The sequence below is a fragment of the Papio anubis genome, chromosome X, assembly GCF_008728515.1.
Source record: "Papio anubis isolate 15944 chromosome X, Panubis1.0, whole genome shotgun sequence".
Taxonomy (NCBI): Eukaryota; Metazoa; Chordata; class Mammalia; order Primates; family Cercopithecidae; genus Papio; species Papio anubis.
The window spans coordinates 98061019-98086684 of record NC_044996.1 but is presented as its reverse complement, the minus strand read 5'-3'; the positions used below and the strand labels follow the sequence as shown (position 1 = coordinate 98086684).

Sequence of the window (25666 nt, the reverse complement as noted above, 5' to 3'; positions counted from 1 at the left end):
TGCTCACGATTACAGGCATGAGCCACAGCACCTGGCTTTACAATTATTTTTAAAACAAAAAATTAAAAATCAAAATAAATAATAGAATTAATTATAGCATTATTGAATAAATGAAAACTTCTTGAGGAGTCCATACTGCCACTTAAATAAATTAATAAATAAATGGAAGTTTGATGAGATGGGGGTACTGATATAGCCTGAAAGTACCTCCCACTCCATATTGAAATAGGAAAATATGCTTTAATGTAGAAAACTTGGCAAATACCATCTTAATAGGAATCAAAATGAATACCACCAGTATGAAAATCATGTGCCACCTCATAGGCTGAAGTGAGGAGACAGCATCACCTCTGTGATCTTCCTATCCAAGATGAGAACCTGAACCTAACCACAAGGAAAGGTCCAGGCAGCACCCAGACAGGGACATTCTACAAAATAACCAGACTTGTAATTTTCAAAGTATCAAGGTCACAAAATCAATAATTTTTTTTTTTTTTTTTTGGACAGAGTCAGGCACTGGGATTTGAATTACAGTGCTTGCGATCTGGGCTCACTGCAACCTCCTGCCTCCCAGGTTCAAATGGTTCTGCTTCTGCCTCGGCCTCCCAAGTAGCTGAGATTACGAAGCCCACCACCATGCCCAGCTAATTTTGTATTTTAGTAGAGGCGGTTTCACCATGTTGGTCAGGCTGGTCTTGAACTCCTGACCTCCGGTGATCTGCCCATAATAAAGGCCTCCCCGGATCTTTGTTTTGTTTTGAGGCGGAGTCACCGCTCTACGTAGGCTGGAGTGCAGTGGCGGATCTCAGCTCACTGCAAGCTCCAGCCTCGGAGTTCACGCCATTCTCCTGCCTTAGCCTCCCGGTAGCTGGGACTACAGAGCCCGCCACCCGTGCCCGGCTAGTTTTTGTATTTTTAGTAGAGGCGGGGGTTTCCGTGTTAGCCAGGATGGTCTCGATCTCCTGACCTCGTGATCCGCCCGTCTCGGCCTCCCAAAGTGCTGGGATTACAGGCTTGAGCCACCGCACCCGGCCACGTATTTTTTTTTTTTTATTTTATTTGAGTCAGGGTCTCACTTTCTTGCCCAGGCTGGAGTACAGTGGCAAAATCTGGCTTGCTGCAGCCTTGACCTCCCAGACTCAAGTGATCCTCCTACCTCAGCCTCATGAGTAGCTGGGACTACAGGTGTGCACCACCACACCTAGCTAATTTTTAAATTTTTTTGTAGAGACAGGGTCTTACTATGTTGACCAGGATGGTCAAACTCCTGGCCTCAAGTGATCCTCCCACCTTGGCCTCCAAAAGTGCTGGGATTACAGGCATGAGCTCAACCTGATTGTGTTTTGAACATCTTCTATAACCTTGCTGATTTATGTCTAGTGGTTGTATAAAATGGGGAGCAGTGGGTATTGATGTTTCCAACTATAATTGTGGATTTAAGAATTTCTCCTTTTAGCTCTATCATTTTTTGCTTAATGTATTTTGAGGCTCTGTTGTTTAATGCATAAATAATTGGGATATTTATGATTTGCTGGTGGATTGATTGATACTTCTATCATTATGCAATATTTCTTTTTTTTTTTTTTTTTTTTTTGAGACAGAGTCTCGCTCTGTCGCCCAGGCTGGAGTGCCGTGGCCGGATCTCAGTTCACTGCAAGCTCCGCCTCCCGAGTTTACGCCATTCTCCTGCCTCAGCCTCCTGAGTAGCTAGGACTACAGGCGCCCGCTACCTTGCCTGGCTAGTTTTTTGTATTTTTTAGTAGAGATGGGGTTTCACCGGGTTAGTAAGGATGGTCTCGATCTCCTGACCTCGTGATCCGCCTGTCTCAGCCTCCCAAAGTGCTGGGATTACAGGCTTGAGCCAGCGCTCCCGGTCCATTATGCAATATTTCTCTTTTTCTCTAGTAATTTTCTTTTCTCTGAAGTCTACTTTATCGAGTTTTAATAAAGCCACTTCATTATTTTTCATTAATATTTGCATGGTATAGCTTTTGTTTTGTTTTGTTTTGTTTTTCTTGAGACAAAGTCTTGCTCTGTTGCCCAGGTTGGAGTGTCGTGATGCGATTGTGGCTCACTGCTGCCTCGACCTCCTGGGCTCAAATGATCCCCCCACCTCAGCCACCCCTGGGACCACAGGTGTGCACCACCACATCCGGCTAATTTTTCGATTTTTTTGTAGAGATGAGGTCTGGCTGTGTTATCTGGGCTGGTCTTGAACTGCTGGACATAAGCAATCCTCTTGCCTCAGCCTCCCAAAGTGCTGGAATTACAGGTATGAGCCATCCAGCCCGGCTAAATGTCTGTCTTTGAATTGGCGTATTTAGACCATTTACATTTGAGGCAGTTATTGTTATGTTAACACTTGTGTTTTTCATTTTATTATTTGTTTTCTGTTTGTTTTCTTTGGTTCTTGGTCCTTTGCTTTTCTTGTCTTACTGTGGGTTACTTGAATACTCTTTAGAATTCTATTTTGATTTATTTAATGTTTTTGAGTGTATCTCCTTCCTTGTATACTTTTCATAGTGATTGTTCTGGGTATTAAAATACGCATGTGTCTCTTAGTCTCTTGTCACAGTCTACTGTGTGTTTTTATTTTTTTTTAGAAGGAGTTTTACTCTTCTCTTGTCGCCCAGGCTGGAGTGCAATGGAGCGATCTCGGCTCACTGCAACCTCCGCCTCCCCAGGTTCAAGCAATTCTCCTGCCTCAGCCTCCATAGTAGCTGGGATTACAGGCGCCTGCCACCACGCCCAGCTAATTTTTTGTATTTTTAGTAGAGATGGGGTTTCACTATGTTGGCCAGGCTGGTCTTGAACTCCTGATCTCAGGCAATCCACCCGCCTAAGCCTCCCAAAGTGCAGGATTTATAGGCGTGAGCCACCACACCCGGCTCAGTCTACTGTGTCAATAACGGTGTCTTTTTTTTTTTTTTTTTTTTTTTTAATAGCGGTAACCTTCCTGCTATTAACCGTGTCTTTTACTTTCTGTTTTCTGATCCTTTACCATCTGGAGCCTTCCTGACTATGGAGGGGCTGTCCCTTTCAGGCTTCGCCAATTCCTAGAGATATTAGGCAACTTGTCCCTGGGTGTGCCTTTCAAACGCAAACCAGCCAATCCAGAGTCCATAACTCCAACCATCTCTTCTATGGGGCTGTCACATTCTTGGCCACTATGCCCCTGTCCTAACCTTGCCAGGGGCAGGCAACTAGAAACTACCTCTATGCCCCGTATGCTGAAATTATTCAAACAAGCGAATGCTAAACCTTCTTACCCTGCATTGTCGGAGACAGAGACATGGAGATGCATGTTATGGTGTCTTTTTTTTTTTTTTTGAAACAGAGTCTGGCACTGTCACCCCAGCTGGAGTGCAGTGGTGCGATCTTGGCTTGCTGCAACCGCCACCTCCTGGGTTCAAGCAATTGTCCTGCCTCAGCCTCCTGAGTAGCTAGGATTACAGGTGCGTGCCACCACGCCCGGCTAATTTTTTGTATTTTTAGTGGAGATGGGGTTTCACCATGTAGGCCAGGTGGTTGTTCTTGAACTCTTGACCTCGTGATCCGCCCGCCTCGGCCTCCCAAAGTGCTGGGATTACAGGCGTGAGCCACCGTGCCTGGCCTTTTTCTTTTTCTTTTCTTTCTTTTCTTTTCTTTTCTTTCTTTCTTTCTTTTTTTTTTGAGGCAAGATCTCACTCTGTCGCCCTGGCTGGAGTGCAGTGACATGATCTCGGCTTACTACAACTTCTGCCTCCCAGGTTCAAGCAGTTCTCCCACCTTAGCCTCTCTAGTAGTTGGGATTATAGGCATGCACCACCATGCCCAGCTAATATTTGTATTTTTAGTAGAGATGGGGTTTCACCATGTAGGTCAAGGTAGTCTTGAACTCCTGAGCTCAAGTGTTCCGCCCACCTCAGCCTCCCAAAGTGCTGGGATTACAGGCATGAGCCAAAACACCTTGCCTCATATTTTAAACCTACAGGTACTAACAATTTTTCACTTTATGTGAAATGTGGAAACCTCACCTTCACTTAGGTCCTTTACCTAACCCACTTTTAAATATCATTGTTTTAATATCATGCTGTTATAATTTTTGTTTCAATAATCAAATATGGTACATAAAACTCATGAAGAAAAGGAGAGTCTGTTTTATGTACCCATATTTCTGCTGTTTTCATTGAGCATTTTTCCTTCCTGATGCTTCAAGAATTTTTTTCTTTTTCTTTGTTTGTTTTTCTTTTTCTGTTTTGTTTTGTTTTTTTTTTTTGAGACAGGATCTCACTGTGTTGGCCAGGCTGGAGTGCAGTGGTGCCATTATAATTCCCTGCAACCTTGAACTCCTGGGCCCAGGTGGTCCTCCTGCCTCAGCCTCTGGAGTTACTGAGACTACAGGAGTGCACCACCATGCCTAGCTAATTTTGAATTTTTTTGTAGAGATGGGGGTCTTGCTATGTTGCTCAGGCTAGTCTTGAACTCCTATCCTCAAGCAATCCTTCAGCCTCAGCCTCCCAAAGTGCTGGGATTACAGGTGTGAGCCACTGCACCTGGCTGAATCTGTCTTTTCTCATTTTCTTTTTCTTTCTTTCTTTTTTTTTTTTTTGATGAACTTCCTTAGCCAATTGTTAAGGGTAGGCCTGCTAGCAACAGATTATTTAGTTTTCCTGTCTATGTCTTTATTTCCCTTTTTTTTTTTTTTTTTTTTTGAGATGGAGTCTCGCTCTGTCGCCCAAACTGGAGTGCAGTGGCTGGATCTCAGCTCGCTGCAAGCTCCGCCTCCCGGGTTTACGCCACTCTCCTGCCTCAGCCTCCCGAGTAGCTGGGACTATAGGCGCTCGCCACCTTGCCCGGCTAGTTTTGTGTATTTTTTAGTAGAGACAGGGTTTCACCGGGTTAGCCAGGATGGTCTCGATCTCCTGACCTTGTGATCCACCTGTCTCGACCTCCCAAAGTGCTGGGATTACAGGCTTGAGCCACCGCGCCCGGCCTTTATTTCCCTTTTTACCTGACAGTTTCACCAGATGTAGAATTGGTAGTTGACAGCTCTTTTCTTTCCAGCACTTTGAAAAATGTTATGCTACTTCCTCCTGACCTCCAGATGAGAAATCTCCTGTCATTTATCTTTATTTATTTATTTTTTTTCCCATTCAAGAAAGGAAGAATGCTGGCATTTAAAGTGGTGTTCTGCTATGAGTAACGCTTGTTTCTCTCTGGCTGCTTTCATGTTAGTTTCATTTTCTTTAGCTTTCAAAAGTGTTTTTTATTTGTTTGTTTGTTTTAAGATGGAGTTTCGCTCTTGTTGCCTAGGCTGGAGTGCAATGGTGTCATCTCGGTTCACTACAACCTCCGCCTCCCAGGTTCAAGAGATTCTCCTGCCTCAGCCTCCCGAGTAGCTGGGATTACAGGCATGCACCACCATGCCTGACTAATTTTGCATTTTTAGTAGAGACAGGGTTTCACCATGTTGGTCACTTTTCTTACTGCCATTCCATGAACCCTTTGGTTGTCTCTTGTATAGCTTCCAGGGTTGATAGTTGTGCTCAGCAGGAAGGAGCAGGGTGAAATAGATATGTTACCTCATCCAGACTGGAGCTCTATTTTTAGCCACCAATGCCTCTCAGGTCTGACCTTAAACCCAAGCCTCACGGTAACTATTTCCATCAACAATGCCTACTCTTTTAAATTTTATTTATTTTTTTTTTAGACAGAGTATCACTCTGTCACCTTGAGCAGGTGCAGTGGCACGATCTCAGCCTCACTGCAAGCTCCACCTCCTGGGGTTGGCCATTCTCCTGCCTCAGCCTGCAGTAGCTGAATTTTCTGAACAACCGTCTGCATACAATTTAATTTTTTTTGTATTTTTAATTGTGGGGTTTCACTTTCACGTTAGCCAGGATGGTCTCGTCTCTGATCCACCGCCTGAGCCTCATTGCTGGGCACCTTACAGGCATGGTCACATGCCGACCTTTTTTTTTTTTTTTTGAGATGGGTTTGGCTCTTGTCCCCAGGCTGGAGTGCAGTGTGATCTCATCACTGTAACCTCCTTGCCTCCCAGGTTTCAAGCCGTTCTCCTGCCTCCAGCTTCCCTGAATAGCTGGGATTATAGGCATCGTCACCATGCTGAGCTAATTTTGTATTTTAGTGAGACACAGTTTTACCATGGTAGGCCAGGCTGATCTCAAACTCCTGAACTCAAGTGATCCACCTGCCTCAGCCTCCCAAGTGCTGGGATTACGACCTTGAGCCACAGCACCCTGGCCTCTTTTTTTTTTTTTTTTTTTTTTTTTTAAATACAGAGTCTGGCTCTGTCACCCAGGCTGGAGTGGGAGTGGCAGTCGCCAGCTCACTGCAAGCTCCAGCTTCCCAGGTTCATGCCATTCTCCTGCCTCGGCCTCCCGAGTAGCTGGGCCCTGAAGCCCGCCACCACGCCCAGCTAATTTTTTAAAAATATATTTTAGTAGAGACAGGGTTTCACCATGTTGTAGGATGGTCTCGATCTCTGCCGGCCTCATGATCCGCCTGCCTCGGCCTCCCAAGTGCTGGGATTTCCGGCGTGTGAGCCGCTCAGCCAGCCTCTTTTTTTTTTTTTTTTTTTTAGAGACAGGGTCAGCGCTGTATTTGGCCAGGGTGTGCATTGCCTCCTGGCCTCAAACGTCCTCCTGCCTTGGCCTGCCTCCAAAGTGCTGGGATTACAGCGTCAGCCACTATACCAACTAAAATGCACTGTTCTGTCCTTGAATATGGAGCTGTCAATACCACCCTCAATGCTCATCTTTTATACATCTTTAACTCTGGCCTCTGTTGCTCTTCATTCATGGTCCTCTGGTCTACAATAAAAAATCATGTCTCTCTCAGCTTGATGTGATTTACGATTCTCCTGCCTCAGCCTCCTGGTAGCTGGGATTACAGAGCACGTGCCACCGTGCTTGGCTAATTTTGTATTTTTAGTAGAGACAGGACTTCACCATGACCGGCCAGGCTGGTCTGAACTCTTGACCTCAGATGATCCGCCTGCCTCGGCCTCCCAAAGTGCTAGGGATTACAGGTGTTGCTGACCACCATGCCTGGCGCTAATTTTTTTTTTTTTTAGAAATGGTGGCGAGGCTGGTGGCTCAAGCCTGTCCCAGCACTGGGGCGAGAATGGCGTCAGGAGAGATGGCATCGGCTAACATCAGTGAAACCGTCTCACAAAATAAACTGCAGAGAGGCTGGTCAGTGTGGCTGCTCAGTCTGCAGGCATGGCGTGGGAGGCCGGGCTGCAGTGAGCGAGGATCAGCGCCACACTGCCTCCAGCCTGGGTGACACAAGCTGAGACTCCGTCAAAAAAAAAAGAAGTAATTTTTTATTAGGGCCAGGCAGCGGTGGCTCACTCCTGCATAATCCCAGCACTTTGGGAGGCCAAGGTGGGCAGATCCGAGGTCGAGACCCATGCAATACTGCAGTGAAACCATCTCTATAAAATACAAAAAAAGGTGCTTGGGGCATGGTGGGGCACCTGTAGTCCCCTGGAGGCTGAGGCAGGAGGTGGCGTGAACTTTCAGACTTGCATTGAGCCCAAAGGTCAGCATGCTGCCACTCAGCTGAATGACAAAACAAGACTCCCCAAAAAAAAAAAAAAAGACAAAATGGTACATTAGGATGTTCTTACGCAGCATATATTACTACCATTACTGCCCTTCTGCCCTCTTGCCAAGACCCGAGTGCTGGAGGTGGCTCATGCCTGTAATCCCAGCACTTTAGGAGGCCGGGCAGATCCACGAGGTCAGAGATCAAGACCACCGCAGTGTCAACATGTGTTTGGCTTCCCTGTCTCTGCCCTAAAATACAGGTGGCCAGAAGCGTGGTGGGAGGCGCCTGTAGCTGGGAGGCTGAGGCAGGAGAATCGCTTGAACCACACGGGAGGCAGAGGTTGCAGTAGAGCTGAGATGGCACCACTGCACCCACCAGCCTGGCGTGCAATAGACCTCCATCTCAAAAAAAAAAAAAAAAAGCTGAGGCGCAGTGGCTCACGCCTGTAATCCAGCACTTTGGGAGGCGGGAGGCGGGGATCCGCCCGGCGAGATCCGGAGGTGAGGGGCCATCCCCTGGCTGCTTACAGTGGAAACCCGTCTCTGCTAAAAAGCCTAGCCAGGCAGGCAGAGGTGGGAGCCTGTAGACCCAGCTACTGGAGGTGAGGGGCCAGGAGAATGCGTGGTGAGCAGGTGAGGCCGCGGTGAAGGCAGGGTCAGCACTGCACTCAGCCTGGAGGACAAGCTGAGAGATCCGTCTCAAAAACAAAGGCAAACAAAACAACAACAACAACAAAAACTCCTGACCTCAGGGTGATGCACCACCTCGGCCTGCAAAGTGCACAGGATTTCCGGGCATGTGCCACCATACCAAGAAATGTTAACGTGTTTTCCTTCAAATTTTGTGAAAAGATATCTGAGTACAAATAAAGTACTTCTGATGAAATTTCAGCACCGAAATTGAGTTTTGCTGTCAATTAATAAAATACACATCTGATTTCTGATCTTATTACCACAAAATAATGCCAAATATCTACGGTAATTTTAAAATTAATTACATGTTGAAATAAGAATGTTTGGTTATGTGTAGTTCAAACAAAGTATATTTATTCTAAAGTTCATTTAACTTATTTCTTACGCTTTTTGTGTCATCTGCTCTGCAACGTCTGTGGTACATCTCACTCCCTGTAATACTTCCACTAAGAGTTGGAAATTGAGGCTGCTGTTCTGTGTCAAAGTGATTTAGTCTCTCAGGCATTAAGATGCTTCATTCTTTTTTTTTTTTTTTTTTTTTTTTTTTTTTTTTTTTTTTTTTTTTTTTTTGTGAGTCTCCTTTCTATCCCCAGGCTTCGGAGATGCAGTAACTCACTGCAGCTTTCTCTCACCCTCTGCCTCAGCCTCAGCTGAGACTACAAGCATGCCACCAGCCTAATTTGTGTTTAGTAGAACAGGGTTTCTCATGATAGCCAGGATGAGAGTCTCTGTTCTGATCCCTCAGCTCTTCAAGACCTCTGACTTGAACACTGCCTCCGGCAAGATACTTCAAGTATAATTTGAACTGCAAAATTGGCTACGCCTAGTGACAAGGATGTTCGCACTTCATTGGCCATGGAGACTAAAGCCTGCCTCCCACACAGAGCCATTGGCTAGCTGCGCCAGCTCTCCAAAGCAACCTCGGGCTGTGTTCCCAACCACTTCAACTACCTCCAGCTGTGCCATTTACCTGCATCCCCGTCAGGCTATGTCCGACCGGCCCCTTCCTTGCACTGGACAATGGGGACTTCTGCTGATTTATAGATCAGGCAGCCTCATATTGACCTGGGAGACCAGAGCCTGTTTCTTATATTCAGCCATTAGCTAACTGCACCTTCAGTCCACAGCTTCTCAAGCTAGGCTTTGGCTGCCTCACTTCACATGGCAACGGGGTTAGTTACTACCTAGTAACAGTTTACCGTTACTGCCATAGGCTGAAGAGACAAACGCCCAACTTCTCGTGCATTCATTCGCTAACTATTTGCAGCAACTCAGGTCCTTTCCACCCTGCACATAGCAACAGGGGCTTCTCCCTAGAACCGGCTGCTTCATCCCATTGGCCACCAGAAACCAGATCCCACCTCCCCGATGCAGCCATTGGTCAGCTGCACCATCTTTCCACCCCCCCCCCCCCCCCCGATTTGGTCTAGACAAGAAATCTCAAGCTGCTGGTTTCTATGAACTCTGCTGCCACCACTGCTCATCTGGCTGGACCTCGAACTTGGTCATCTGTTATCTAATCCACCGTCAATAATTCCCTTGTCAAAATCTAAAATCTAGGCCCCTGTTAACATTTTCACCACTTCTGGACCAACTTCAAACCCCATCTTTTTTTTTTTTTTTTTTTTGGACAGTCTCGCTCTTTCTATCGCCCAGGCTGGTGTGCAGTGGCGCGATCTCGGCTCACTGCAACCTCTGCCTCCTGGGTTCAAGCGATTCTCCTACCTCAGCCTCCCAAGTAGCTGGGATTACAGGTGTGAGCCACCACATCCAGCTGATTTTTGTATTTTTGGTAGAGACGGGGTTTCACCATGTTGGCCAGGCTGGTCTTGAACTCCCAATCTCAGGTGATCTGCCCGCCTCGGCCTCCCAAAGTGCTGGGATTACAGGCGTGAGCCACCACGCCCGGCTTCCCAGCAGTATTAATTTAGTCTGACCTCAATCTAGTGCTCTAATAACTCTTCCACCATCAATGCCTTTCTGGTATAGCTTAGCATTCAGCCTTTGACTAACTATTCCCCCAGCAATGCCCCGCTGACCTGGAGCCTGAATCAGGCTTATTCATTTTTCCACCGTCAATGCATACTAGGAATGATCTCAAACTTCACCTCTGTGAACTCTTCCAACATTAATGAACTTGATAAAGACTACCAAGGTCACATTCCTAGTCCCGAAAGAAATGGGTTTATTAACCTGCTGCAGCAAGGAAGACCACGCCCCACAGGAACTGTGGGGATGTCTCACCTAAGGTAACTTAATTTGTTCCAGTTTGCCCAGGACTTTCCTGCTTTTAGAACTGAATGCCCTTGTCCCAGTAAACCCCATTCCTAGGCAAACAGGGATGGCTGATCACCTTAGTGTCAATGAACAAAGGAAGGAATGGGATTACTATAAGATATAGGAGTGGGATTTAGGTAAAATGTAAATGAAGCAGTGTTTTGACAAGCCCAAAGCAAAGGAGGTTGGTATGGAAAAGGATCAACATTAGGTTCAGACTGTGAAGCAGACCTAAGGTCCTTTTTCTTTAGAAACACAAAAGAAGCTGGGCGCAGTGGCTCACGCCTGTAATCCCAGCACTTTGGGAGGCTGAGGCGGGTGGATCACTTGAGGTTAGCAGTTCGAGACCAGCCTGGCCAACATGATGAAACCCTGTCTCTACTAAAAATACAAAAATTAGCTGAGTGTGGTGGCACGCACCTGTAATCCCAGCTACTCGGGAGGCTGAGGCAGGAGAATCACATGAACCTGGGAGGCAGAGGTTGCAGTGAGCTGAGACCACACACTGCACTCCAGCCTGGGCAACAGAGCAAGACTCTGTCTCAAAAAATGAAAAATGAAAAAACGAAACAACAACAAAAAAGAAACACGAAAGATAGGCTGTGTGCAGTGGCTCAGGCCTGTAATCCTAGCACTTGAGGTGGGCAAATCCCTTGAGCCCAAGAGTTCAAGACCAGCCAGGGCAACATAGTAATATCTTGTCTTTACACAAAACGAACAAAGGTAGCTGGGTGATGTGGTGTGTGCCTGCTGAGGTGGGAGGATCACTTGAGTCCAGGAGGTTGAGGTTGCAGTGAGCTATGATCATGCCACTGCACTTCAGCCTGGGTGACAGAGTGAGACCTACTCGAAAAAGAAAGAGAGAGAGAGAAAAAGAAAAGAAAAAAAAAAAAAACCACTAAACATAGATGTGAAGTTTTGACTTCAGATACCCATTATCTGAAGCTCTGCCCCTGGGTCAGAAATCGAGGCTATTTCTCTGTGTCACAGTAGCTTAGATCCTCCAGGGAAGAGTAAGAGGTTTTATTCTTATTGATATTGTTTCAAACAGGAAAATTTCTGATAGTCTATGATTTTAGAGAACAAGGTTTCTCTGCAGGGCTAGGACTAGGGTAAGGTGAGGGAGGCATTTGCCTTAAGTGTAAAATGTAAGGGGGTATTAAAAAAACTCAGTAATCAAGATCAATACCATTTGATTGATTGATTGATTGAATGATTGAGACAGTGTCTCCCTCTGTCCCTCAGGCTGCAGTGCAGTGGTGCGATCATGGCTCACTGCAGTCTGGACCTCCCAGGCTCAAGAGATCCTCCCACCTCCTCACCTCCTGAGTAGCTGGGACTATAGGTACACGTCACCATGCACAACTAATTTTGCTTATTTTTTGCGGAGATCAGGTCTCACTATGTTGCTCAGGCTCGTCTCAAGTGATCTGCCCACCTCGGCCTTCCCCAAAATTCTGGGATTACAGGCGTGGACTATTGCGCCCAGCCAAGATCAATAACATTTTTTGTTTGTTTGAGATGGAGTCTCGTTCTTTCACCCAGGCTGGAGTGCGGTGATGTGATCTCGGCTAACTGCAACCTCCACCTCCCGGGTTCAAGCTATTCTCGTGTCTCAGACTCCTGAGTCACTGGGATTACAGGCACGCACCACTACGGCCGGTTAATTTTTATATTTTACTAATACAAGAGACAGAGTTTCACCATGTTAGCCAGGTTGGTCTCAAACTCCTGACCTCAGGTGATCCACCCACTTTGGCCTCCCAAAGTATTGGGATTACAGGCCTGAGCCATGGCACCAGGCTCCTCTTCTCTCTTCTCTTCTCTTCCCTTTCCTTTCTTTTTTAGACAGGGTATCACTCTGTTGACCAGGGTGGAGTGCTGTGTCGTGATCTCTGCTCACTTGCAACCACCACCTCCCAGGTTCAAGCCATCCTCCCACCTCAGCCTCCTGAGTAGCTGAGACTACAGATGCACACCACCACACCCGTTAAGTTTTGTATTTTTGGTAGAGACGGGTTTTGTCATTTTGCTGAGGCTGGTCCTGAACTCCTGACCTCAAGTGATCCTCCTGCGTCCCCTTCCCATAGTGTTGGGATTACAGGCATGAACCGCCGTACCTGGCCGCGCCTGGCCATTTTCTAAGCATTTTTCTTTAAAAAAAAAAAAAAAATTGAAATGGGGTCTCACTCTGTCACCCATGCTGGAGTGCAGTGGTGCAATCATAACTCCCTGCAGCCTCTAACTCCTGGGCTGAAGCGATCCTCCCACCTCAGCCTCTTGAGTAGCTAGGACTACAGGTGTGTGCCACCACACCCGGCTAATTTTTGTATTTTTAGTAGAGATGAGTTTCATCATGTTGTCCAGGCTAGTCTCGAACTCTGGATCTCAAGTGATCTGCCCACCTCAGCCTCCCAAAGTGCTGGGATTAGAGGTGTGAACCACGGCGCCTGGGCTTTAAGCATTTTTCTATTGATAATTTGCTAAAAAAAAAACCATTGGTTGTCCATGGCCCGGCGCGGTGGTTCACGCCTATAATCCCAGCACTTTGGGAGGCAGAGGCGGGTGGATTACCTGAGATCGGGAGTTTGAGACCAGCCTGACCAACATGGAGAAACTCCGTCTCTACTAAAAATACAAAATTAGCCGGGCGTGGCGGAGCATGTCTATAATTCCAGCTACTCCGGAGGCTGAGGCAGGAGAATCGCTTGAACCCGGGAGGCGGAGGTTGTGGAGAGCCGAGATCGTGCCATTGCACCGCAGCCTGGGCAACAAGAGTGAAACTCCATCTCAAAAAAAATAAAAAATTAAAAAATTAAAAAATAAAAAAAAAAAGGAAAGAAAAACCATTGGTTGTCCATATCAAAGACTATTATTATTATTATTATTCCTAACTACTATCATTGTAGTGGGGCAAGGAGGGTAACGGAGATGGGGGAGTTCAAGTCTTCTCCATGGTAACCGCAGCATATCGGGAGATTGTACACCCTGACTCCTTTCCCCTCTTCTCCAGTGGTATCGCCCACGACGGGCACCTGTGTTAACCTGATTTCTCCCCCTCTTCCCAGTGGTATCGCCAAGGGGGGGATTGTACCACCCTGACTTCTTCCTCTTGCCCAGTGGTGGATCCCTTGAACATCAGAACACGCCCCATCCTCCTTGGGTAGGAGGCGCACCTCTGCTTCTTTAAAATTTGCCCAAACTTATAGAACCGAGTTCCAAAGACCAGCTTCTCCCAGAATCTTGCCCCTAGAAGGATTCTACCCGTGAACGCCCTCTCGCCCCCGCCTTCTGTGGAACAGCCCACTGTACGGAATGGGTGCTAAGATGGCCGCCCCCATGAGACACGACATAGCGCAGCCATATTCCTCGCCTGACAACGCCACTCATGGACCAAGTCTCCGCCGATCCGTAACAGGGCTGTGTTCAGTGAGTAGACTACAACCTCTCAGTTCTACTGATCGTGTGCAAAATCAACAGCCCTAGAAGGTGCAGTGTCGGGGTGAGGACAGGAAACGGAAATCCCCCTCAGAGGCCGTTTAAGCCTTCTTGGCGCGCGACGCTAAATGCAGTGCACGAGGTTTTATGGCGTGATAGTCGCTCAGGTGATTTTGAAGCTTTGTTGGCTTCGGGGGATGATGCATTGGCAGTTGTGGTGTCAACTGGTGGGGAAATAAAGAACCTAATGAATGGGAATCTATGAGTGTCAGGGATGAGGGCCTCTGGAGTAGTCAGGTTTTAGATTCCCTGCTGTGTCTTGATGTCCAGCCTTAATAGTGTGCGCTTTGGGTTTTTCCTTTATCAGTATTCCCAGAGGTTTGCTAATTTTATTAGCCTTTCCAAAAAAACAACTTTTGACGTTGTTGCTCCTCTGATCACATATCTCTTCTGATGTACCTTTGTTTTCTATTTCTTTAATTTCTGCTCTTATCTGTACTGTTTTCTCTTTATCTAACTTCTTACATTGAATGTTAATTCATTAATGCTCAGCCTTTCTTTGTTAAAAAAATTTTAAAACATACTTTCCTTAAGAATATCTTTAGCTGCAGGCGGGCAGCGGTGTCCAAGCCTGTAATCCCAGCCTTTGGGGAGGCAGGGCAGGCCCGGGATCACAAGGTCAGGAGATCGAGACCATCCTGGCTAACATGGTGAAACCCGTCTCTACTAAAAAATACAAAAATAGCTAGGTGAGGGTGTGAGCCTGTAGTCCCAGCTACTCCCGGGAGGCTGAGGCAGGAGGGAGATAAAGCGTAAACCGGAGGCAGAGCTTGCAGTGAGCTGAGATCCAGCCACTGCACTCCAGCCTGGGCAACAGAGCGAGACTCCGTCTCAGAAAAAAAAAAAAAAAAAAAAAAAAGAGATATCTTTAGCTGCAATCAAAAGAATATGTGTATACACCGTCTTTTTTTTTTTTTTGGCGGAAGTCTCACTCTGTCATTTCAGGAGTGGAGTGCAGTGGCTGATCTCGGCTCACTGCAACCCTCCGCCTCCCGGTTTCCAGGTCTGTGCCTGGCTTTGAGTCGCTGGGATTACTGGCCCAGCATGCAAAGCTGACTAATTATATTTTAGTGGAGATGGGGTTCGCCATGTTGCTGGAGCAGTCTAGAACTCCTGAGTCAAGCGATCCACTGCGCCTCGGCCTCCCAAAGCTGAGATGGCGTGAGCTTTCCACCAGCATCAGGCTGGCTGGCCTATAGTAGTCAAAATTTTTCTCTTTTTGTAATCGTATAGGCCCACCTCCTTAAAATGTTTATTCTGGCCGGGCGCGGTGGCTTACCCACAGAAATCCCAGCTGCTTGGAGGCAGGAGGCGTTGCTTGGAGTCCAGGAGTGGAGAACAGCCTGGGCAGCACAGGAACTGCCGTCTGTCCGAAAAAAAAAAAATAGCTGAGGTGGAAGGTGGCCTGATTAGAAGGCACTTGGTGCACCACTGCACTCCAGCCTGGATGACAGAGGGAGACCTTGTCTCCAGCAGCAGCAAGTGCCACATTATTTTATATAGTTTTGCTATCATTATTTATGCAATTTTGTTTCCATTGGCTCGTTGTTATTGTAGGAAAACTGTCTGCTTTTGACCAGGCCTTGGCCCGGCTCACATACCTGTAATCCCACTTAGTTTAGGGGAGGCCGAGGTGGGCAGATCACGAGGTCCTGGAGTTCGAGATCAAGCCCTGATGGCTGTGTGAAACCCAGTGCCAAAGCCCAAATGTGGCGAGGCCTTGGTGGCTCAGAAGCCTGTAATCCCAGCACTTTGGGAGGCCAGTGGTGGATCCGAGGTCAGGAGAGATCAGGGGCCATCCACAGCTAACTTTATGAGTGAAGCCGTCTCTAAAAATAATACAAAACTAACCCGAGGCGTGGCGGCTGGCTCATGATCCCAATACCGGAGGCTGGCGGGAGAATGAAATGAACCAGGAGGGAGTGGGCTGCACAGTGAGCGAGATCAGCGCCCTGCACTCAACCCTGGAGGCGACAGAGGGCTGGTCAAAAAAATTAAAAAAAATACAAATGTGCCGGGCATGGGTGGCTCGCCTGTAATTCCGTATCGGGAAAACTGGTATGAGATCTCAGAATTGGCGAACCTGGGAGGTGGAGGTGCATAGGGAGGCAGAGGTCGCCAGTGAGCCAAGATTAAGCCACTGCACTCCAGCCTGGGTGGCAGAGTGGGGATCCATCAAAAGCTATCTGCTTTTATAATTTTACCTTGTATCCAGCCCCTTACGTTGTAGTATACCCTATGGATTTTAGTAGTCTTTTAGCAGTCTAGTGGAGGTTTTCTTTTTTTTTTTTTTTTTTTTTTTTTTTGAGGCAGATTTAAACTCCTCGCCCAGGCTGGAGTGCAGTGGCCAGATCTCAGCTCACCAAGCTCTACTCGGGTTCCGCCATTCTCTCCTCAGCCTCCCAAGTAGCTGGGACTACAGGCCATGCCAGCTTAGATTTTTGTACTTTAGTAGAGGCAGGGGGTTTCACCATAACAGGATGGTCTCGATCCTCCTGACCTCGTGATCCATCCGTCTGACCTCCCAAAGTGCTGGGATTACAGGCTTAAGACCCACCGCCCGGCCTCCTGGTAGTTTCTATGTCATGCATCTTATTGGCAAAGAAAGCTACATTTTCATTTTTGAACCTTTCCAGTGTTCATGTTCACCCTAATTATTTTTTTCCTTTTTCTTTCTGCCTTTTTTTTTTTTCTTTCTTTCTTTTTTTTTTTTTTTTGTTTTGGTGAGTCACATGTTGCCCAGGCTGAAGTGCAGTGACGCAATCTCGGCTCACTGCAATCTCTGCCTCCTAAATTCAAGCAATTTTCCTGCCTCAGCCTCTTGAGTACCTGGGATTACAGGTGTGTTGCCACCATGTCCAGCTAATTTTTGTGATTTTAGTAGACACGGGATTTCACCATGGTCTCGAACTTCTGACCTGCTGACCTCAGGTGATCAGCCTGCCTCGGCCTACCAAAGTGCTGGGATTACAGGCGTGAGCCACCTCGTCCGGCCTCTTTTTTTTTTTCTTTAATAGAGACAAGGTGTCACTCTGTCGCCTAGGCTGGAGTATAGTGGAGTGATCTCAACTCACTGCAACTCTGTGTGTGTTTTTTGTTTGTTTGTTTGTTTTTTAAGGATACTGGGTTTTGTCATGTTGTCCAGGTTAGTTTTGAACACCTGGGGGCTCAAGGGATCCTCTTGCCTCGGCCTCCCAAAGTGTTGGGATTAAAGCCACGAGCCGCTGCACCTAGCCTGATTATTTATTTCTTTTCTTTTCTTTCTTTCTTTCTTTTTTCTTTTAGAGACAAATTCTTGCTCTGTCACCCAGGCTGGAGTGCAGTGGCACCATCAGAGGTCACTGCAGCCTCCACCTCTCAGGCTCAAGTTATCTTTCTGCTTCAGCTTCCTTAGTAGCTGGCACTACGGGTGTGGACCACTACACTTGGATTATTTCACTTCTTGTAAAGACGGGGGTCTCACTTTGTTGCCAATGCTGGTTTCGAACTACTGGACTCAAGCAACCTTCCTGTCTTGGCCTCCTAAAGTTCTGAGATTACAGGCATGAGTCACTGTGCCCAGCCCACTCTAATTATTTCATCTTCTCTTGTGTGAGCTAGAGCCCACAAAACAATTTTGGGTTATAGCAGACAGTACTAATTTTATGGCAATAGCTTCATCATTTTACTTTTTAGCATGGTGTTTCAGGGTTATGTTTCATAATTGATTTTTGTGGCATTTAAGTGATTTCCTTCTTCCCTGATTTCAGTTTGAGCTTACATTAGTAATGGCTGCTGAATTGCGTTGGATGCTTTTTTGGTGTAAGTTAATAGCAGAGTGTTTTCCCCTGTAATTTGTTGATGTAATTTATAGCATTAGGCCAGGCGCAGTGGCTCACGCCTGTAATCCCAGCACTTTGGGAGGCAGAGGTGGGAGGATCACTTGAGGTCAGGAGTTTAAGACCAGCCTGACCAACATAGTGAAAACCCGTCTCTACTAAAAATACCAGCATTAGCTGGGCGTGGTGGCGGGCACCTGTAATCCCAGCCACTAGGGAGGCTGAGGCAGGAGAATTGCTTGAACCTGGGAGGCGGAGGTTGCTGTGAGCAGAGATTGCACCATTCCACTGCAGCCTGGGCGACAAGAGCGAAACTCCATCTCAAAAAAAAAAAAAAAAATACATAACATTATTAAGATTGAACCATTTTTTTTCTGGAAAGAAAAGGCTAAAAGCTTCCCAATAGAAGAATTTAAGAGGGATATTTCATCTAAGAGTGGAAAAAAAACAAAAGAAGGCAGAAGAAAGGATTGGCTAATTTCCTTTCATTTAGATTATCAGCTTTCCAGGTTTCCTGCCCTCACAGTCACCCACCAGGTCCCCTTGAACATGCCCATCACCTGCCCACCCCATGGGCCTTCAGCACCCTTAAGCACTGCCCCGGTTCTACTTCTCCTAAACCCAGATCTGCTTTGAACTTGAACTGAGGTGTAGGCTGGCTGAGTAGCAAGTGAAGCACCTGGTAGAGCCACTCAAGAAGAGACCCCAAGCTCATTAATTTGGCTCCAAATTTGATCATTTCATAATCCACCTTGGCTAATGCTCTGGGGATGCTGAACATTGTGGCATGAATGTGGGATGACACTGATGATACGGATACTGTCCTTTTAGGATTTCTTGGTGTCCCTGTGGAGCCATTGAGCCTTACCCCTTACTGGAGGCTGCAGGACCCTCTACACACAGACAGCTGTCCAGCACGGAAGGTGGCCTGAGGCCCAGGGTGAACATGCCAGCTAATGGGACATCACCCCAGGGATTCCCTGCCCTGATTCCGGGAGAACCTGGCAGATCTTTTGAGGTGAGGAGGAGGATCCTATATTTTTTTCTATATGTTGTTTTAGTTTATCTATTTTTAGTTAAATTTATATTTTGGGATAATTGTGGATTCAAATGCGATGTACCATTTACCTAGTTTTTGTCCCCAGTAGTAACATCTTGTAATACCCAGGATATTGACATGCAGAGCATTTCCATCCTCACAAGGATCCCCCATGTTGTCATTAAACAGACACAACCACTTCACTTCCTCCATCACTCCCCTCTTAACTCCGGGACACCACTAATCTGTTCTCCAATAGTATAATTTTTTCATTTCAAGAATGTTGTGGCTGGACGCGGTGGCTCACGCCTGTCACCTGTAATCCCAGCACTTTGGGAGGCCAAGGTGGGTGGATCACTTGCAGCCAGGAGTTTGAGACCAGCCTGGCCAACATAGTGAAATCCTGTCTGTACTAAAAATACAAAAATTAACCGGGTGTTGTGGTGCGCACCTGTACTCCCAGCTGCTCAGGAGGTTGAGGCCGGAGAATTGCTTGAACCTGGAGGCGGAGGTTGCAGTAATCCGAGATCACATCACTACACTCTGCCTGGGTGACAGAGTGAGACCCTGTCTCACAAAAAAAAAAGAGAAATGTTGTATTTGCTGGGCATGGCGGCTCATGCCTGTAATCCCAGCTCTTAGGGAGGCAGAAGCGGGAGGATAGTTTGAGCCTAGGAGTTTGAGACCTGCTGGGCAATATAGTGAGACCCTGTTCTCCATGAAAAGGAAAAAAAAAAAAAAAAAAAGGGCAAAAACAAGATACTGTTGTATTATTCAGATTGTACAATATGTACCTTTCGGGACTGGCTTTCGTCATTCAGCAAAATTCTGTGGAGATATCAATAGCTAACAGTATATCAATAGTTCATTCCTTTTTTTTTTTTTTTTTTTTTTTTTTGAGACAGAGTCTCGCCCTGTCACCCAGACTGGAGTGCAATGGTGCGATCTTGGCTCACTGCAACCTCTGCCTCCCCGGTTCAAGCTATTCTCCTGCCTCAGCCTCCCAAGTAGCTGGTATTACAGGTGTGCACCACCACACCTGGCTAATTTTTTGTATCTTTAGTAGAGACGGGGTTTCACCATGGTGGCCAGCCTGGTCTCTAACTCCTGACCTCGTGATCCACCTGCCTCAGTCTCCCAAAGTGCTGGGATTACAGGTGTGAGCCACCGTGCCCTGGCCATTCCTTTTTCTGCTGATACTTTTCCATGGCATGGATGTACCACACAGTGTAACCATTCACTGGTTGAAAGACATCCTGGTTGTTTCTAGTTGTTGGATATTATGAATAAAGATCCTATGATAGTTTGTGTAAGGTTTTTGTAGGGATGTGATATTGTGAAATATATAATGGTATTTCCTGGCAAACAACTCCTAATATCCTCAGAATCTCTAAAGTAGTAAAGTGTCTTTTTGTATGCTAATGAGTTGACTGATGCCTGGCAGTCCCTAGGCAGCTTCCGAATGGGGCTGGTCACAAGAAAGACTAAGGTAGGTTTAGAGGGTTGGGACCCTCCAACCACCTGGGAGGGGAGAGGGTGCTGACAGTCAAGTCGATCCACAAGGGCAAATGATTTAATCAATCATGCCTACATAATGAAGCCCACCTAAAACCCCAAAAGAATAGTTTGGAGGCCGGGCGCGGTGGCTCAAGCCTGTAATCCCAGCACTTTGGGAGGCCGAGACGGGCGGATCACGAGGTCAGGAGATCGAGACCATCCTGGCTAACACGGTGAAACACCGTCTCTACTAAAGAATACAAAAAACTAGCCGGGCGAGGTGGCGGGCGCCTGTAGTCCCAGCTACTCGGGAGGCTGAGGCAGGAGAATGGCGTAAACCCGGGAGGCGGAGCTTGCAGTGAGCTGAGATCTGGCCACTGCACTCCAGCCTGGGTGACAGAGCCAGACTCCGTCTCAAAAAAAAAACGAACAAACAAAAGAATAGTTTGGAGAGCTCTGGGTAGCCGAACGCATGGGGATTCCTGAAGGGTGGTGCACCCAGAGAGGGCATGAAGACTCCAGGCCCCTTCCCCCATGCCTTGCCCTGTGTATCTCTTTATTTGACTGTGATTTGTTTGTATTTGTTTTTTGTTTTTGTTTTTGTTTTTGTTTTTTTTGAGATGGAGTTTCACTCTTGTTGCACAGGCTGGAGTGCAATGGTGTGATCTCGGCTCACTGCAACCTCTACCTCCCGGATTCAAGCGATTCTCCTGCCTCAGCCTCCCGAGTAGCTGGGATCACAGGCATATGCCACCACGCCCAGCTAATTTTGTATTTTTGATAGAGATGAGGTTTCTCCATGTTGGTCAGGCTGGTCTCAAACTCCCGACCTCAGGTGATCCGCCTGCCTCGGCCTCCAAAAGTGCTGGGATTACAGGTGTGAGCCACCAAGCCTGGCCTGAATTTGTATTCTTTAAAATATCCTTTATTGGTGGGAGAGGTGGTTTATGCCTGTAATCCCAGAACTTTGGGAAGCCAAGGCTGGAGAATTGCTTGAGTTCAGGAATTCAAGACCAGCCTGGGCAACAAAGTGAGACCTCATCACTACAAAAAATAAAACAGGTGGGGCACGGTGGCTCATGCCTGTAATCCCAGCACTTTGGAAAGCTGAGGTGGGAGGATTGCTTGAGGTCAGGAGTTCGAGACCAGCCTGACCAACACGATAAAACCTCATCTCTACTAAAAATACAAAATTTAACTGAGTGTGGTGGCGGGCACCTGTAATCTCAGCTACTTGGAAGGCTGAGGCAGGAGAATCACTTGAACCTGTGAGGCGGAGGTTGCAGTGAGCCGAGGTCACACCACTGCACTGCAGGCTGGGCAAAAGAGTGAGACTCTGTCTTTAAAAAAAAAAAAAATCCTTTATAATAAACCAGTAAACATAGTCAGTTTTGTGTTTCCTGTTGAGGGTAAGCGGCCACTGTCTGGGCCGGTGGCTCACAGGTAAAAGAATTTACCACGACAGTTGTAGGTAAAGAAAGGCAGATTTATTAGAGAAAGTAGGAAAATACATTGCAAGAGAGCAACGGGTAGAATCAGCAAAAGAGGAACTGACTTCGAGGAAACGAAGGCTTGCTGGAGATTTTATAGGATGGTTCTTGATCTGTTTGATAACGCCAAGGTAGCAGGGAGCTAACTTGCATTCTTCTATCAGCCGAGGTGTTTGATGATGAATTGGAGTGTTTGATGATAAGCAGGAAGTTTATGAGTTACGTATGTTATTTGCTCAAGAGTACTATATGTCCTGGGCCATAAAGAAAGACAGAGCCATAACTTAAACTTACCTGCGTCTTCTTTTTGTTTATATGCCCTGGACCAACTCCTTTTCCCTAATTAGGACTGCACATTTCCCTGAACTTTTTTTTTTTTTTTAAAGGCAAAGTCTCTCTGTTGCCCAGGCTGGAGTACAGTGACAGCTTACTGCAGCCTCAGCCTCCTGGGTTCAAGTGAGCCTTCCAAGTAGCTAGGACCACAGGTGTGTGCCACCACGCCCAGCTAATTAAAAAAAATTTTTTTTTTTTTGTACAGATGAGGTGCCATTTTGTTTCCCAGGCTGATCTTGAACTCCTGGCCTCAATCAATCCTCCCTCCTTAGCCTCCCAAAGTGCTGGCATTACAGGCATGAGCCACTACTCCCAGCCTTTCCTTGAGTTCTATGAGCCACTCTAGCAAATTAATTGAACCCTAGAAGGGGATTATGGGAAGTTTAACTTGTAGCTGGTCAGTAAGAAGCTCTGGAGTCTGAAGTGGGAGTAGTCTTCAGAACTGAGCCCTCAACCTGTGGGACCTGATGCTATGTCCTGGAAGATAGTGTCAGAATGGAATTGAATTGGAGGACACCCAGCTGTTGTCTACTGCAGAACTGACCTCTTGCTTGATGTGTGAAGAAAATTCCTCACTCATCTGTTGTCACAGCGTGTTATGAGAGTCTAGTAGGAGAAACTATGTTTGTATTTCTACTCCTACACAGTGGGGTAAATGCATGCGAGGACAATTGCGGGATTATATGCCAAGTGCATATAGAACAGAATTAATAGACAATCTTTTTTTTTTTTTTTTGAGACAAAGTCTCACTCTGTCGCCCAGGCTGGAGTGCAGTGACGTGATCTTGGCTTACTGCAACCTCTGCCTCTCGGGCCCAAGTGCTTCTCCTGCCTCAGCCTCCCAAGTAGTTGGGATTACAAGTGCCCGCCACCACACCCTGCTAATTTTTTATATTTTTAGTAGAGACAGGGTTTCACCACGTTGGCCAGGCTAGTCTCTAACTCCTGACCTCAGGTGATCCACCTGCCTTGGCCTCCCAAAATGCTGGGATTACAGGCGTAAGCCACCACACACAACTTTTTTTTTTTTGGATGAGACGGAGTCTCTATCTGTCACCCAGGCTGGAGTGCAGTGGCACAATCTCAGGTCACTGCCACCCCCGCCCCGGGTTCAAGCAATTCTCCTGCCTCAGTCTCCTAAGTAGCCCGGCTAATTTTTTTGTATTTTTAGTAGACACAGGGTTTCACGATGTTGGCCAGGTTGGTCTCGAACTCCTGACCTCAGGTGATTCGCCTGCCTCAGCCTCCCAAAGTTCTGGGATTACAGGCGTGAGCCCCGACCCAGGCTGGAGTGCAGTAGCATGATCTTGGCTCACTGAAACCTCTGCCTCCCGGGTTCAAGTAATTCTCCTGCCTCAGCCTCCCGAGTAGCTGGGACTACAGGTGTGCGCCACCATGCCCGGCTAATTTTTGTATTTTTAGTAGAGACGGGGTTTAACCATGTTGGCCTGACTGGCCTTTAACTCTTGACCTCGTGATCCACCCACCTCGGCCTCCCAATGTGCTAGGATTATAGGCGTGAGCCACCACGCCTGGCCGACAATCATTTTTAATAGTTTTAGAGGTACAGAAGAGTTAAGATACTACCTGTAATTCCATGTACTGTCACCTCCTCAACCCCGCAGTTTTCCCTGTTATTCACATCTTGCATTAGTGTGGTACATTTGTAAAAATTAATGAACCAATAGTGATATATTACTATTAATTATAGCCTACAGTTTACAGTAAGGCTCACTGCTTTGTGTTGTACATAGGGGTTTTGGCAAATAGATCATGATATATATCCACCAGTGCAGCTTCGTACAGTTTCATTCCGTTTCACCTGTGCTTCAGTGATTCATCTTGCCTTTCCCTCTGCCTGAACCTCTATCAACCACTCATTTTTTACTGTCTTTGTAGTTTTGCCTTTTTTTTTTTTTTTTGGACACAGTGCCTCACTCTGTGACCCCGGCTGGAGTGCCACGGTGTGATCACTGCTCACTGCAGCCTCCACCTCCCAGGCTCAGGTGATCCTCCCATCTCAGCCTCCTGGGTAGTTAGGACCACAGGCACATGCCACCATGTCTGACTAATTTTTAGTATTTTTTATAGAGACACAATTTTACCATGTTTCCCAGTGTGGTCTTGAACTCCTGGGCTCAAGCAATTTGCCCACTTCAGCCTCCCAAAGTGCTGGGATTTACAGGTGTGAGCTATCATACCAGGTCTAGTTTTGCCTTTTCTAAAATGTCATATAGTTGGAATCATGGAGTATGTAGTCTTTTCAAACTGGCTTCTTTCACTTAGCAATTTGTATTTAAGGTTCCTCCATGTTTTTTTGTGGTTTGATAGTTCCATGGATTGCAGTGCCAGTTTGCTTAATTCCTTCACCTACCGAAGGGCACTTTCATTGTTTTTAGGTTTTAGCAATGATGAAAAAAGCTACTATGAACATTTCATGTGCGGATTTTTGTGTGAACATGTTTTGAACTCAATTGGCTAAATAACTAGGAGCATAATTGCTATGTCATATGAGCTTTATAAGCTTTATAAGAAACTGCCCAGGTGGAGCACAATGGCTCATGCCTATAATCCCAGCACTTTGGGAGGCTGAGGTGGGTGGATCACCTGAGGTCAGGAGTTCAAGACCAGCCTGGTCAACATGGTGAAACCCCGTCTCTACTACAGATACAAAAAATTAGCTGGGTGTGGTGGCAGGTGTCTGTAATCCCAGCTGTTTGAGAGGCTGAGGCAGGAGAATGGCTTGAACCTGGGAGACAGAGGTTGCAGTGAGGCGAGATCGTGCCATTGTACTCCAGCTTGGGCAACAAGAATGAAACTCCGTCTAAAAAAAAAAAAAGAGAGAGAGAGAAAGAAACTGCCCAACTGTCTTCCCAAGTTTTTCACCATTTTGCATTTCCACCAGCAATGAATGAGTATTACTGTTGCTCCACATCTTCACCAATGAAACCACTATTGCAAAATTGTAACTGAGACAGTGAAAGAGATCTGATCTAATCAGCTGCATCTTGCTTCATGCCTCCGAGCTGTCCTTGTTCATTCCTGGGCGTAGGCTGAACTAATTTAGGGAGGAACTTAGTTTGTAGTTTAAAACAAAGATGTTAACAGGCCTTTCCCAAGGCAAATCCCCTGCTTGCCTGGGGACTAGATTGCCTTTGTAGGACTAACAAATTAGCCACCCGACTAGAAATTATGGTTTAGGAGTCATGCAGCCGGAGACTACAAGATTCTGACCCTCCCTAAACTGCTCCTAAGATCAGTGCTTGAGATATTTTGCAGACCCTGCACTTGATGGATCAGCTGGCACCACCCAGATCGATAAACTGGCTCATCTGATCTTGTGGCCCCCACCCAGGAACTGACTCAGCACAAGAAAACAGCTTCGATTCCCTGTGAATTCATCTTTGACCTGACCAATCAGCACTTCCGGCTTACACTGCCTCTCCGCCCTCCACCCCCCAAATT

At 46.7% G+C, this 25666-nt stretch overlaps 1 protein-coding gene across 3 annotated transcripts in view; it reads left to right on the top strand.

Annotated features, from left to right (window-relative positions):
- The first annotated feature begins 13383 nt into the window (after nucleotides 1-13383).
- Nucleotides 13384-25666, top strand: part of ZNF157 (zinc finger protein 157) — a 46236-nt gene continuing 33953 nt past the window's right edge. For 2 of the 3 annotated variants that reach the window (XM_009197494.4, XM_009197496.4), the window contains exons 1-2: nucleotides 13384-14131; nucleotides 18674-18860. In XM_009197494.4, coding sequence (XP_009195758.1) covers nucleotides 18789-18860 — 72 coding nt within the window. In that variant the 5' untranslated portion in view covers nucleotides 13384-14131; nucleotides 18674-18788. The remainder of the gene's footprint in view (nucleotides 14132-18673; nucleotides 18861-25666) is intronic. The other variant, XM_003917634.5, reaches the window with a different exon arrangement.